The following is a 13,799-nucleotide window of genomic DNA, read 5'->3' as shown; positions in this document are numbered from 1 at the left end:
GCCCTGCCATGAACTAAGTGATTCTGCACAAATTATTTCACCCCTCTGAACCTCAGCTTCTTTATGTGCTGTGTGATCTTGGGCATATTACCACCAGGCCCCTTTAAATCTGTTACCTCGTCCGTAAAGTGAGGGTGATGATACCTATGCTCTGAGGGTGAAATAGGTAAGGCACTCAGAGGGCCTTGCGTAGAGAAAGGGACAATAAATTATCATTAGTCTCAACTGTCAACAGGTGATAGGCCCTGCTATTACGACATGGATAAACTGACTTCCCAAATCACCTTTTGAATACGGTAACTTGCAGCTGTCGTGATCGTCTTTCCAAGCTCATGAAAAATTCCTAGTTGGGGCCTCTGAGACGTGGTGTTCCAGGACAGGGTTGCAGCCCCAAACCCAGCCAGCCTTGAAAACGTGTGGCGTGGGAAAAAGTACTTTTATTCTCAAAGATGTGAAACTTGGGCTGGAGAGGATCTTGACATCTCAGTTGGGGTTTGGAGGAGCCTGAGTCAGCTATGATGTAGCTGGAAGAACCTGGCCTGTCGCGCATCCAGGGAGGGGCCCTGGATGAACTCTGGCAGCATCATGGTTAGCTGTGTGGCTTTGGGCAAATCACTGAGCCTTTCTGAGTTTCAGCTTCCCAGTTGAGCAAATGAGGAGAGAAATTCCAAAGGGCGGCTCAGGGCTGTTCAGCACTTAATGCTAGACAGACAGGTGATATTATTACTAAAATGCTCATAGGAGTCAGGGAAGAGGACACGCTGCAACCGGCTCCCCCACTCCAAGGTGCACTTTTTCGGACCTGCTAGTAAGCATTCCATCCCAGAGCAATGACGGACCATAGATGTGAGTATTCGCCCACATGTCCCCTGTCGGAAAGATGAGTGGCAGAACTGGAGAGGGTGGTGAAAGTCAGACTGCGGGAAGAATTTGTGCAGGGCTTCTAGAAAACCATAAGCCATCAGACAGTGAGTCAGTTCCAGGCCCGAGGGCTTGGTGCTGGCTCCCGGGGCATACGTAGCCCTGATGGGTTTGTCTCAGAGCAGTCTACCCCCTAACTCATCACCGGACCCTCACGGCCCTTTTCCTTCCAGACCTGTCCTTCAACAACATCGAGGCCATCGAGGGGCTGGACGCCCTGGTGAACCTGGAGGACCTGAGCTTGTTCAACAACCGGATCACCAAGATCGACTCTCTGGACTCCCTTGTCAAGCTGCAGGTGCTGTCACTGGGCAACAACCAGATCGGCAACATGATGAATGTGAGTGTTCAGGTGGCAGGGCCGAGACTGCCACCTGCGGGCAGAGGGGGAGCCAGGCGCTATAGTTGGGGGAGTGGCTGGGGCGGTCTGTGGCAAGGGGAAAGGCAGGCCTAGCCTTCCGGATCTTCCCCATTTCCTAGAAAAGCCAGAAATCCAGATTATTCCATGAGAGATTTGATCATGTTTACACACCATGCTTAACCCAGCAAAGCCCACCTATGGGGGCAAGTTTGTTCCTCTGCCTTGGTGGGGTCTCTCTTTCCCTGAGCCCCACACTCACTTAACAAACATTTGCTGAGGTGAGGACCTATTGGACGTGGGGCATTTTTCCTATGCCCAGTGGGTACAGAGACCCACAAGGTATGGTCTCTTTGGGATTGACCAGCATACACTCACATAATCAAAACACAAGGTGACAAGAAGCTGGTGTCCTCCCCAGGGTGCCAGACTTGTGTACCTGTGAGGCGGCAGGGGTCAATGGTCATTTGGGGGAAGGCGGGCTGCCCCCCCACACACCCCAACAACAGGTTCATGCAGCAAGCTAGGTCAAGACCCCGGCAGCTGGGGATGTGGCAATGTTCATAAGGGTCCTGTGTCGGAGATGACATTACCACGGGCTGGCCCGGTGGCGCAGTGGTTAAGTTCTCACATTCCGCTTCTCAGCGGCCCGGGGTTCGCCGGTTCGAATCCCGGGTGTGGACATGGCACCGCTTGGCACACCATGCTGTGGTAGGCATCCCACATGTTAAAGTAGAGGAAGATGGGCATAGATGTTAGCTGAGGGCCAGTCTTCCTCAGCAAAAAGAGGAGGATTGGCAGTAGTTAGCTCAGGGCTAAAAAAAAAGATAACATTACCAGACTGCCCCTCGGACAGAACTGTAGCTGGGACCTGCTTCTCCAGCCTGCCTGCCAGTCCTGGTTGCTGTTCAGTACCCTTTCAAGATTCTTTTTCTACTTGGCTCAGTCAGATGGCCTGGGTCCAAAACCCAGCCTCATGCCCCACAGCTTGAGTCCGCCACACCTCAGTTTCCTCATCTGTAAATTGGAGATAATGGCCACAGCCCACCTGCCAGGCTCTCGCGGGAATCAAGTGAGCTGATGAGCTAAGGACTTCATCAGCGCGGGGCTGGAGAGTGCATGCCTAACAGGAACGGGACTGCTGTAGCTGAGATCCTTCCTAGAGCAGAGCATCAGGAGAGGAGAGGTGACTTCTGATCAGGCTCCTTAAAAGATGATTGCAATTTTGTCATCCAGCAGAAGGAAAAGGCTTCCCAGGAGGAGGGAATGGTGTGAGCAAAGGCCTGGAGGCGCACTTGGGCTGCCTGCCCGGGAATGCACAGCTCCCTGGAAAGGCCCAAGGTCACTGGGTGTGTGACGCAGGGCGGCACCCAGGGCTGGCCGGCCACAGCAGCCGAGCGGAGCTGTGGAGGGCTTTTGTGCTGCGGTGTGTCCAGGGCAGGACTGCGTTTTGGAAACCACCATGAGGATGGATTTGAAGGGGATCATGGGAATGGGTGAAGCAAAGATGGCACCATCAGAAAGGTGCTTTGCCTGCTGAACAGAAAAGCTCGCCCTAAGCAAGCTGAAAGCATGGCTGAGGCAAGGACTTGGGTGTGGGTGGTGTGTTTGGGAGGTGATCTCGGGAAGCTGGAGCAACCCAGAGGGCAGGAAAAACCAACCTGCAGGTGGTTACTAAGGCTGCTGCAGTAGGTAAGGGGACTCAATTCTGCTGGGTCTTCAGAAGTGTCCAGAATGCCCCCCAGAAGTGAACATCTGAAGGGCAGGGAGCCTGAGGCATCGTTTATCCCCCGACCCGGCCTGTCCTTCAGGAGCTAAGGGATGCCTGGGAGTGGGGATTAAGTCCCTCCTGCCCTTGTGTCTGGGTGGGCCTCAGAGAGCTAAGGCGGAGAGAGATGAGGTGGGTGCGGTCAGCAAGAGTTCATCACAGCTGTGCCTGAGGCGGGAGCTGAGCCAAGCCCCAGCCACAGACCATGAAGACGTTTACCGCCATGATTGCTGCCCTTGTGAGGAGGGCAGGCTTATCACCAGGGCTTGGAGGACGCGGGTTCTTTCTGCCACTTGGCCCTACCATCCTCAGCATCTCCCTGGGCTGATTCTCTTCATGGTTGTAGTCAAGCAGTCAAGACCACAGGTTCCTTGTCCACATCTAGCAGGACAGAGAGCACAAGAAATCTCCCCCAGCAGTGACCCTTGAGTCTGATAGCGGCCCACACCTACCCTCAGGCCAGTACCCTAGCAGGGTGATGGCCAGCCTGGGTGGCCTAGATGAATGTCCTGGAGTGGGTTAAGCACCAACTTCTTACCTGTATTTAAGTTTGTCTAGTGGGACCGAAGCCCGGACCTGTGTAATCTCAGAAGTTCACCCTGCACAGCAGACAGGAGGACGCAGCCGCGCCAGTGCCCCTTCAGGGTGCAAGTCCTCACTGCTGAGCCTGCCCTCTGCTTTCTGGGGGCGGGGCAGCCAAATGCTGGCCAGTCAGACTGTTGGGTGAGGCATGGAGGGGCCAGGTAAACTGAGTCAAGAGCTGAGATTTAACTAGTCACTGACTATCTGGCCTTGGGCCAGTGACTTAGAGGTCTAGGGGCCCATTTGCCCACCCGTAAAATGGGAATAACAATAGTCCTAGCCCATAGGTTATTGTGCCTAATATAGGGCCTGGCACATAGTGGCTACACAGAAAGTGATGGTTATTCAGGAATTTTCAGATTAAGGATTAGCCCCAAACAGCCCCAAATCTTGCTGTTTGAAAACCTTCCGAGCAGTCAGAGCTGTTCCTGCCTAGGTAAGTCCAGTACCCCTGGGCCTACATGTCAAGGGATCTCTTCTGACTTGTTCCCATTTGTAGACTTTAATGGACCCCACATCCGCTCCCTAAAGGCCAGGCCTGGGTGTGGTGGTGGGCACCAACTCGCAGTCCGTGCCCAGGTCCTGCTGTGGATGCCCTACTCCCTCCCCTGGCCTTGGGTAGTCTCCCACTCGACCCCTGCAGGGACTGGGCAGGAAGAAACCCCATCCGCTTTTCCCAGTGGTTTGCTGGGAGCCAGATGGCCCCTTGAGAATATGAAAGAAGCAGGTAAACTCAGTCCACAGAGAGAAAGAGGAAGGAAGAAGGCACCTGGGGAGAAGCTGCCAGGGAGTGCTGAAGTATCTGGGTCCAGATTTCATTGTTCTGGAAGCCTGGCCAAATCCCAGAGATGCTGGGGCCCCTGGATCCTCTTCGCCTAATAGGCTTCAGCCCTCAGTGACTTGACCTGCAGAGTCCTTGGTGAGGGCTCGGCGAGCCGAGGAATCAAAAGAAAGATTTCTTGGACTCTCAAGATCTGGCAGTAGTGCTCTTTTATTCAGAGAATAGCATGGAGTAGCATGGGGACAGGACCCATGGGCAGTGAAGAGCCACAGTGGGTTGAGGGTAGGGCTAAATTTAAGACATAGGTATGTGAGTTGTCTCTTTACAAGACAAAGGAAAGATTATGTAAAAAAAAAGTCATTAAAATGGTATCAATGTGGATAGGGTCTGGTTATCGGGTAGTCCTATAACTTTTAGATAAGAATCAGATTGGATCAGGTCAGGAGTCCTATGCTTCCCGGAGGATGATATAGATCCAGATCCCTATGTAGGGCAGGATGCCTTGGGCTTCTCCCTGGGGCAGCCTTGATCGTCATCATCCTGACAGAATAACCTATGGGCTGCTAGCATCTTTGATTTTAGCCCTTCTCTGTACTGTGTATCTGACATCTAATTATATACTTTCTTGTTATTTATTTGCTAGGATTATTTTAATACCTGTTTATTGCATAAAAACAAGCAGAGGTTTCAGTAGGACTCAGGGCACACAGGGAAGAGCCTCTGTGGCTCCTGCGTCAGTCCCTGCTTCCCCTTCCAGAGGCCACAGCTGCTTCGAAGTTGCACATGTGTCTTTCCAGGCATCTTGTTGTTTAAACATTTTGTGCAATTGTCTCATCTGTCTGGCTACCCTCCAAGTGCCTGCCTTCAGTCCCATCTCCTCCGAGTCATCCATTCCCACTTTGCTGGATCATTCCGCCACTTAGATGGCATGATGCATTTTCCCAGTCTCCCATGGGTGGACTTTGGAATGGTTTCCAACCTCCTGCTGAGTCACGCAGGCTGCAGTGGATGTCCTTGAACAGGGCTACTTCACATCTGGATGAGGGCATCTGTAAGATAAATTCCTCCAGGTGGAATTGCTGGGCCTGAGGGCATGTGCATTTTTTATTTTGATGGATCTTGCCAAATTGCCATCTATAGAAGTAGGAGTATTTACAAACCTACCAGCAATTATGAGAAAGCCCATTTCTTTTCACCTTCCACAACACGCTTTCTTATCAAACCTTTCTCTCTTTGACAATCTAAAAGATGAGAAATTAAATCTCATTGGGAGAGCTCTTAAAAATGAAATCAGATCCTGTCTCCCCAGTCCGTAAATACTTACAGCTCCAATGGCTTTCATTGTTCTTAGAACAAAATCTAAACTCTTGACCGCAGCCTACAAGGTCAAGCGCTGACCTTGTCTCCAGTCTCCCGCAGGTCCTTCCTCCAGCCGCAGGTCCTTCCTCCAGCCGCCCCACCACAGGGCGCTGCGGGAAGGCCCCTCAGGGACTTTGCCTGTGTCCTTTTGATGCGGGGTTGGTGAGCCGAGGAGTCGAAAGAAAGATTTCTTGGACTCTCAAGATCTGGTAGTGCTCTTTTATTTAGAGAATAGTGTGGAATAGCATGGGGACAGGACCCATGGGCAGTCAGAGCTGCTGCGCCGGCATGGGGACAGGACCCATGGGCAGTCAGAGCTACTGCGCCGGCATGGGGACAGGGCCCATGGGCAGTCAGAGCTGCTGCGCCAGCATGGGGACAGGACCCATGGGCAGTCAGAGCTGCTGCTGGCATGGGGAGCTGCTGCTGCCGTGGGCATGGGGACAGGACCCATGGGCAGGCAGAGCTGGTGCGGGGGGACAGGACCCACGGGCAGTCAGAGCTGCTGCTGCTGCCCTGAGTTGAAGGTTAGGGTTAATTTTATAAGGCATGGGTATGTGAGTCATCTCTTTACAAGACAAAGGAAAGAACATGAAAAAAAAGTTAAAATGGTATCAGTGCAGGTGGGGTCTGGTCATTGGGTGATCCCATGACTTTTAGACAAGAATCAAATCGGATTAAGTAAAGGTCAGAAGCCACCACCCTAAATCAGTTACATGAGATTGCCAGACAGCAACCAACTTAAGTTCTTGCCTTCCCCATTAAGAGTTTCTAGGGACAAGGTCATCTCTCTTCTTCCTGATACAGAGAGGGAGGCACCTTTTACAGATAGAGATTTACCTTACAAATGTAAATGTGTCCCAAAAAGGGCAAGTTCCATTCCCCAGAGCCTCCCTCCCTGTCCCAGTTTATCAAAAGCAATCAGCCCCAAACAGTCCCGATGCCAAAGAGACATATCCTGGGGTTGCCAGTTTCAGGTCCCTACAAGGTCATCCCCCCTTCCTTCACAAATGCAAATATCTCTCAAAGAGCAAGCAAATTCCAGTCCTCGGAGCCTGCTTCTCATCTGCAGTTTTAAAAGTAACCAGCCTAAAATCCTCATCACTTTCTGCTCCTGAGAATGCACTCTCCTCTTCTTCTCCACGGCTGGCTCCCGTAGGTCTCAGATTAATGTCACCTTCATAGAGACCTCTGTGTCCTCTACTGAAGAAAGGTCCTTCCTGTTATTTTCTCTCATGGCCCCTCTTTATTATCTTATAGAACTTTCCCCAAACTGTCATGATTTTATTTACATTTACCTTTTTTTTTTTTTAAGGAAGATTAGCCCTGAGCTAACATCTGCTGCCAATCCTCCTCTTTTTGCCAAGGAAGACTGGCCCTGAGCTAACATCCGTGCCCAGCTTCCTCTACTTTATACGTGGGACGCCTACCACAGCATGGCTTGCCAAGTGGTGCCATGTCCGCACCTGGGATCTGAACCGGTGAACCCCGGGCCGTCGAATCGGAACATGCATACTTAACCGCTGTGCCACCAGGCGGCCCTTATTTACTTTTAAAAATGTTCTTGTGCCCTGCCCCGAGAATGTCAACTTTTGCTATAAGGGCAGTGACTATGTGGGCTTTGTTCCCACTGTGTCCCGAAGGCCCAGCATGTGCCTGAGGCCTCACAGGTGCTTAATAATGTTTATTGAATAAATAAATGACTGAAAGAAATTCCTTCAGAAAAGCATGCCAGGTTTCTTTTCTATCTTTTGCATAGTACAGTGTCTAGGTGTTCAGAAGATGCTATCAGAATGAAATATTAGGGGCCGGCCCCATGGCCGAGTGGTTAAGTTCATGCGCTCCACTTCAGCGGCCCAGGGTTTCACCGGTTCGGATCCTGGGCGCAGACATGGCACTGCTCATCAGGCCATGCTGAGGTGGCATCCCACATGCCACAACTAGAAGGACCCACAACTAAAAATACACAACTATGTACTGGGGGGCTTTGGGGAGAAGAAGAAGAAGAGGAAAAAAAAGAAGATTGGCAACAGATGTTAGCTCAGGTGCCAATCTTTAAGAAAAACAAGAATGAAATATTAGCTATCTGGTTGACTTTTTTCCCATTTTACTAAAAATAGAATATAGGAAGAATAAACCACAGTTAGGGGAATGTTCCACTAGCTATTATCCAGTTAATCCAAGGTTAACTATAAACTGGCTTCCATTTAACTTGAGAAATTTGGACCTTTCCCAGGGCTTTACAATCTAAATGGCACAGCTCTCCTGAGTGAGCAGTAATGATGATAACAGCCGCAACCACTGTTTAGTGAGTAGTCCAGAGGTGCTCTTCTGAACGTTTTTCATAGCTGATCTCCTTTGGTCCTTACTGATGAGGATTTTTAGGCTGCTTAATTTTAAAATGGCTTATGATGAGGATTTTTAGGCTGGTTAGTTTTAAAACTACAGATGAGATTCAGGCTCCAAGGAGTGGAATTTGTTTGCCCCTTTGTTGGGAAACATTTACATTTCTAAGGGAAACCTCTATCTGTGAAGATGCCTCCCTCTCTGTGCCAGGAAGAAGGGGGGATGATCTTATCTCTAGAAGCTCTTAATCAATGCCAGAGGCAAGAACTTAAGTTGGTTGCTGTCTGGCAATCTCATGTAACTGATTTAGGGTGGTGGCTTCCGACCTTTACTTAATCCAATTTGATTCTTGTCTAAAAGTCATGGGATCACCCAATGACCAGACCCCACCTGCACTGATACCATTTTAACTTTTTTTCATGTTCTTTCCTTTGTCTTGTAAAGAGATGAATCATATACCTATGCCTTAAATTTAGCCCTAACCCTCCACTCGGGGCAGCAGCAGGAGCTCTGACTGCCCGTGGGTCTTGTCCCCAGGCACCAGCTCTGCCTGCCCATGGGTCCTGTCCCCATGCCAGCGGGGGCAGCAGAAGCAGCAGCAGCAGGAGCTCTGACTGCCCGTGGGTCCTGTCCCCACGCACCAGCTCTGCCTGCCCATGGGTCCTGTCCCCATGCCAGCGGGGGCAGCAGCAGCGGCTCTGCCTGCCCATGGGCTCTGTCCCCATGCCAGCGGGGGCAGCAGAAGCAGCGGCAGCAGAAGCTCTGACTGCCCATGGGTCCTGTCCCCATGCTATTCCACACTATTCTCTAAATAAAAGAGCACTACTGCCAGATCTTGAGAGTCTAAGAAATCTTTCTTTCGACTCCTTGGCTCACCGACCCCGCATCACTTACAACACCTGTAACAGACATAACATCCTCATACCCATTTTACACATGGGAATTGAGGCTCACAGATGTTAGGTAGCGTGACCAAGGTCCTATAACCAGCATTTGAACCCAGGTCTGCTGATTCTTTGGAAAGCCCATGCCTGACCGAAGGCCTCAGTACAGCATCCAGCCTGGAACTCCTGAGCTTCCTCCACGCCTGTCACTCCACCCAGTGCTGAAGGCACTGTGGCCAGTCTGCAAACTCCAGCAGAGTACAGAGGACATGGGCTGCCAGGTACGTTTTAAGGCCTGCAGCAGCCAAGAAAGTGGGCCTTTCTCCACAGATCATCTACCTGCGGCGGTTCAAGGACTTGAGGACACTCAGCCTCTCTGGGAACCCCATCGCCGAGGCAGAGGATTACAAGATGTTCATCTGTGCCTACCTTCCCGACCTCGTGTACCTGGACTTCCGGCGCATTGACGACCACATGGCAAGTGTCTCCCTCTGGGTCTCCGAGCTCTGTGAGTCAGTCTTTAGGCACCCCAGGTTCTATGGAAAGGGGCACTGAGGTGGAACTCCCCGTCCGCACGAAGAGGAGAGAAAGGGCAGCTCCCTCTTCCTACCCCCTTTTACCTGCCTCTGTCTGTGATTGCTGCAGAAGCCTGGTGGGAACTGTCTAGTGTGCTCACGGCAGCCACGCCCCCTCCACCTCACAGCCATCCTGTACTGTCTGGTTTTCTGGACGAAGAAGTTCAGGAGACCAAGTGAGGTTCAGCAATTAGCCAGGATCAGCAGCTCATGGCAGAGCCAGAATCTCCCCTCCTCTGTGTGACCTGGGAGCAATGTTAACAGCTAGCTGCTCTTGTGCACTTACACACCAAGCACATTGTGTCATTTCAGCACAACCTGTGAGGCAGGCCTGCTCTCATCTGCAGCTTGCCGGTGGAGAGTTGTCACAGGGAGATGACCCGCCCTGGGAGCTCACAGCCAGTGGTGGGCAAGCTGGGAATGGGACCCAGGCAGTCTGGCAGCAGAGCCCATGCTTTCAGCCCCTGTGTGGGGCTCACTCGGCAAGGAGGGCCTTTCCCCCGTCCAGTGGCTGGTCTGTCCGCTGCATGCCTCTTTCCCACTTCCTCTGCTATGAGCTGGTCCCCTTTCACTTGTTTCTCGCTCTTTCTGGTGTGATCAGTTTGTGGGTACTTTCCTCATTGGAAAAAAAGAAGCTGGCCCAGTTGTGAGGACTTTGGTAGCGAGACCAGGATGTCTCTGCATAGTGGGTGCTGAGGAGACTGAGGACTGTGTGACCTGTCCACTCCTCACAGGAAGCTGGTGCCTTTCCTGGGAGAAAGGAGCCTGTTTGGTTGCACTGAGGTGATGGGGGAGCACCCAAGAGAGCCAGCGGAAGCAGGGAGGAAGGCTGGCCCACAGGTCTCAATGCTGACCTTACCCAGCCTGGACTGTGGGGCAGAGCCCAGCCCCCCGGTGGACCATGCTGCCTTACAAATGTGGAGCCCTCCACTCGTCGGCACCTTCGTGGGAGGTCCACAGAGACATTGTGGGGGCTTTCTTTCGTCCCCTAACAGTACAAGAATCTGAGATTTTGAATTCTAAAAATTCTGAAGTCTTATTTTTTCATTTAGACAGTAAGTTTTTTTTTTTTTTGAGGGAGATTAGCCCTGAGCTAACTGCTGCCAATCCTCCTCTTTTTGCTGAGGAAGACTGGCCCTGAGCTACTATCCATGCCCATCTTCCTCTATTTTTTATACGTGGGACGCCTGCCACAGCATGGCTTTTGCCAGGCGGTGCCACGTCTGCACCTGGGATCCGAACTGGTGAACCCCAGGCCGCCAAGAAGCGGAATGTGCGAACTTAACTGCTGCACCACCAGGCCGGCCCCCCCCTTTGTTTTTTTGAGGAAGATTAGCTCTGAGCTAACTACTGCCAGTCCTCCTCTTTTTGCTGAGGAAGCCTAGCCCTGAGCTAACATTTGTGCCCATCTTCCTCTACTTTTTTATACGTGGGATGCCTACCACAGCATGGCTTGCCAAGCAGTGCCATGCCCGCACCCGGGATCCGAACCAGTGAATCCTGGGCTGCCGAAGCAGAACATGCACAGTTAAGTGCTGCGCCACCGGGCCGGCCCCTAGACAATAATTTGAAAGGCAACATGGGCTCAAATGCTTGGAATAGGCTAATGAGCTGTTGGGGGGTGTGTTTCGCTCATTATAAAACTGTGGGACAGCCTAACACTGCACAGTTCCAAAGCCCCTCCCCAGGCATTTTCTCCTTGGTCCCTAGAAGTTTCCATAAAGGGCAGGCAGCACAACCTGGGCATCCCCATTGTGCCGAGAGGAAACAAAGGCTCCTTTCACTATTCAGAGACTTGCCTAGAAGCCTCAAGGTAGACAATTAGTAAAAGGTTGTAAGAGCAGAGTTCTGCAAAGCAGGGACACCTCAAACTCCCCTGTCTGCATGCAGTACTGCCTGTCCTTGGACCAGCCACAGCCTGCCCCAAGCCCCCGCCTCTTGGTGCTATAGAGCTTGGGCAGCAGGACAACCAGGCCTAGCCGCAGGCTGACCCGGGGCCAAGGTCAGGCTCTCGGGTGCCTCCCAGCTCCGTGGAGCTCTCCCTGAGGGCTTCCCCGGTTCCCATCGGGCCACTTTTAAGTTGAGGCCCTGGACTGTGCCTGACAGCTGGCCCTCCCCTCAGTCTGGTGCTGAGGAACAGAGGAGAGTCCCAGCAGAGCACAGAATGGGCAGGGGCTGTGAGCTTGGGGCGCTTCGTGTGGGGAGCAGGGAGACAAGCAAGAGGGGCAGGGACCAGTCAGCAGGGCCACGCTGCGATTTAGGGTTTGTCCTGTTGAAGGTGGAGGCCCAAGGAGAATCCTGAGCAGTTTTCAGCAGAATTCATGATATGATCAGCAGTGCAGGGATCCGGTGACGGGTGTGGGGAAGAGAGGATGTAGGAGGAGAGATGTGGGACAGGGAGGGAGAGGCCGTGGTCCTGAGAGAGACAGAGAGAGGGGGTGATGGTGGCCCCACCCAGGGAAGGCTATGGGAATGGAAAGGAGAGGAGGCACTGGATACTAGAGATATTTAAAAATGTAGGCATTTATTGAAGTATAAGTATGTAAGGAAACAATGTAAATGTACAGCTCATTGAATAATAAGTGATCTTTAGAAGGATTTAACTTTGTGCAATTTAAGCTGTTTGCAGCCAAGGCCCAAGTTAAAGCATAAAACTACACTGATTCCTGTACTAGCATCATGTTTGGGCGTGAGGCTGGGACAGTGGAAGGAAAGCTCAGGATCTGGAATTGTACGGGCCCTGGGGAAGCCACTGCCTTCCTTTGTGGAGCCAACATGCCAGGAAGAGAGACAGACAATTAGATCATCCCACAGATACATGAAAATATCAGGAGGGAAGGACATGAGCTGAGATGTACAGGATGGGGGTTGGTGGTTATAGGGTGGCTTCCCCGGGGGAGTGGTTTTGAGCTGGGATCTACAGGACGGGCGGGAGTTGGCTTTGTGAAGGAGTGGCCCAGGCAGAAGGCAGAGCACATTCAAAGGCCCTGTATCAGGAGGCAGCACTGTGAGCAGGCCAGTGGCTGGAGCTTGGAGAGCCGGAGAGAAGGGGAGGGAGGCAGGGCTTTGCAGGCCACAGCAGGAGCTTAGCATTACCCTACGGCCAAGAGGAAGCCATAGAAGGTAAGTGAGGAGCTGACAAAATCAGGTTTGCATTTAACACACATTGCTCTGGCTGCTTGCTGGGGACGGGGTGCATGGGGGAGGCCAGCTAGGAGGCTGAGGCAGGGGTCCTGGCACAACATGATGTGACAGATTAGAGGGGTGATCCGGAGGTAGCAGGGACAGGCCTGGGCACAGCCTGGGTCTGACGGGGAGGGGAGGGTCCAGGATGCCTCCCAGGTCTCTGGCTCGGGTGCTGGCTGGTGGGGCGCCACTCACCTCCACAGGACTCTGGGAGGACAGAGGTCCATCTTGGACATGGTGAGCTGGCAGTGCTCTTGAGGCAGCCAGGGGGTGTGAGGCCATCAGAAGCTCAAGTCTGGTGCTCAGAGCTGGAGTCTAGGCTGGTGGCAGAGCCCCAGTTGTCGTCCTAGGATGGAGGTGGGCACTGCTTGTACTTGAAGCCTTGGCACGTGTCAGATCACCTGGGTGCACAGAGGGAGCCGGGAAGGGTGAGGGCTGAGCCCTAGTGGTGCCCGCAGTCTCTGGCACATGCAGAGGGTGCACTAGAGGGGTGTGGGGAGCCAAGAGGTGGCAGAGCACAGAGCCAAGGGCCAAGACCCTTGTGACGAGACCTGCAACTTGTTCTCACTCCTGAAAGAGAGGCAGACACCTGCTGAGGAGGGCGGTGGGGAGCAAGTGAGGCTGTGCATTTGGGCACTCATCACCGTGGCCCCCACCCCCACAGACGCCCTTCAGATCCTCGGCCTGCCATGCTGTCCCCCTCGGCCCCCCACTCCTCTTGGTCCTTCCCTGATTTCCCTTAGAATACTTGGAAAGAGCCATTCTTGTCCACGCAGCCTCTAAAAGGGGACCCATCCAAATGCCCACCCACGCTTGGGAGGCCACAGGATGGCAGAGGCCCACATGGCTCAGAGGGACCAGATGTGCCCTGGTAATGATGCCACTTCCTCTTTCCCTATCAGAAAGAGCTGGCAGAGATGAAGCACCAGTACAGCATTGACGAGCTGAAGCACCGGGAAAACCTGATCCAGGCACGGCTGGAGGATGAGCAGGCCCGGCGGGAGGAGCTGGAGGAGCACAAGGTATGCTCCGCCTGGAG

The 13,799-nt window shown here is 52.7% G+C and overlaps 1 protein-coding gene across 10 annotated transcripts in view; it reads left to right on the top strand.

Moving 5' to 3' along the window:
* The window catches only part of DRC3 (dynein regulatory complex subunit 3), a 39,152-nt gene that overhangs the window by 8,850 nt on the left and 16,503 nt on the right, over positions 1–13,799 (top strand). For 9 of the 10 annotated variants that reach the window (XM_070563644.1, XM_070563647.1, XM_070563643.1 and 6 more), the window contains 3 exons: positions 1,095–1,261; positions 9,330–9,476; positions 13,663–13,782. In XM_070563644.1, coding sequence (XP_070419745.1) covers positions 1,095–1,261; positions 9,330–9,476; positions 13,663–13,782 — 434 coding nt within the window. Of the gene's footprint in view, positions 1–730; positions 847–1,094; positions 1,262–9,329; positions 9,477–13,662; positions 13,783–13,799 lie in introns of those variants that run through there. The other variant, XM_070563648.1, reaches the window with a different exon arrangement.

The sequence above is a fragment of the Equus przewalskii genome, chromosome 10, assembly GCF_037783145.1.
Source record: "Equus przewalskii isolate Varuska chromosome 10, EquPr2, whole genome shotgun sequence".
Lineage (NCBI taxonomy): Eukaryota > Metazoa > Chordata > Mammalia > Perissodactyla > Equidae > Equus > Equus przewalskii.
This window is presented reverse-complemented; position numbering and strand designations above follow the sequence as displayed.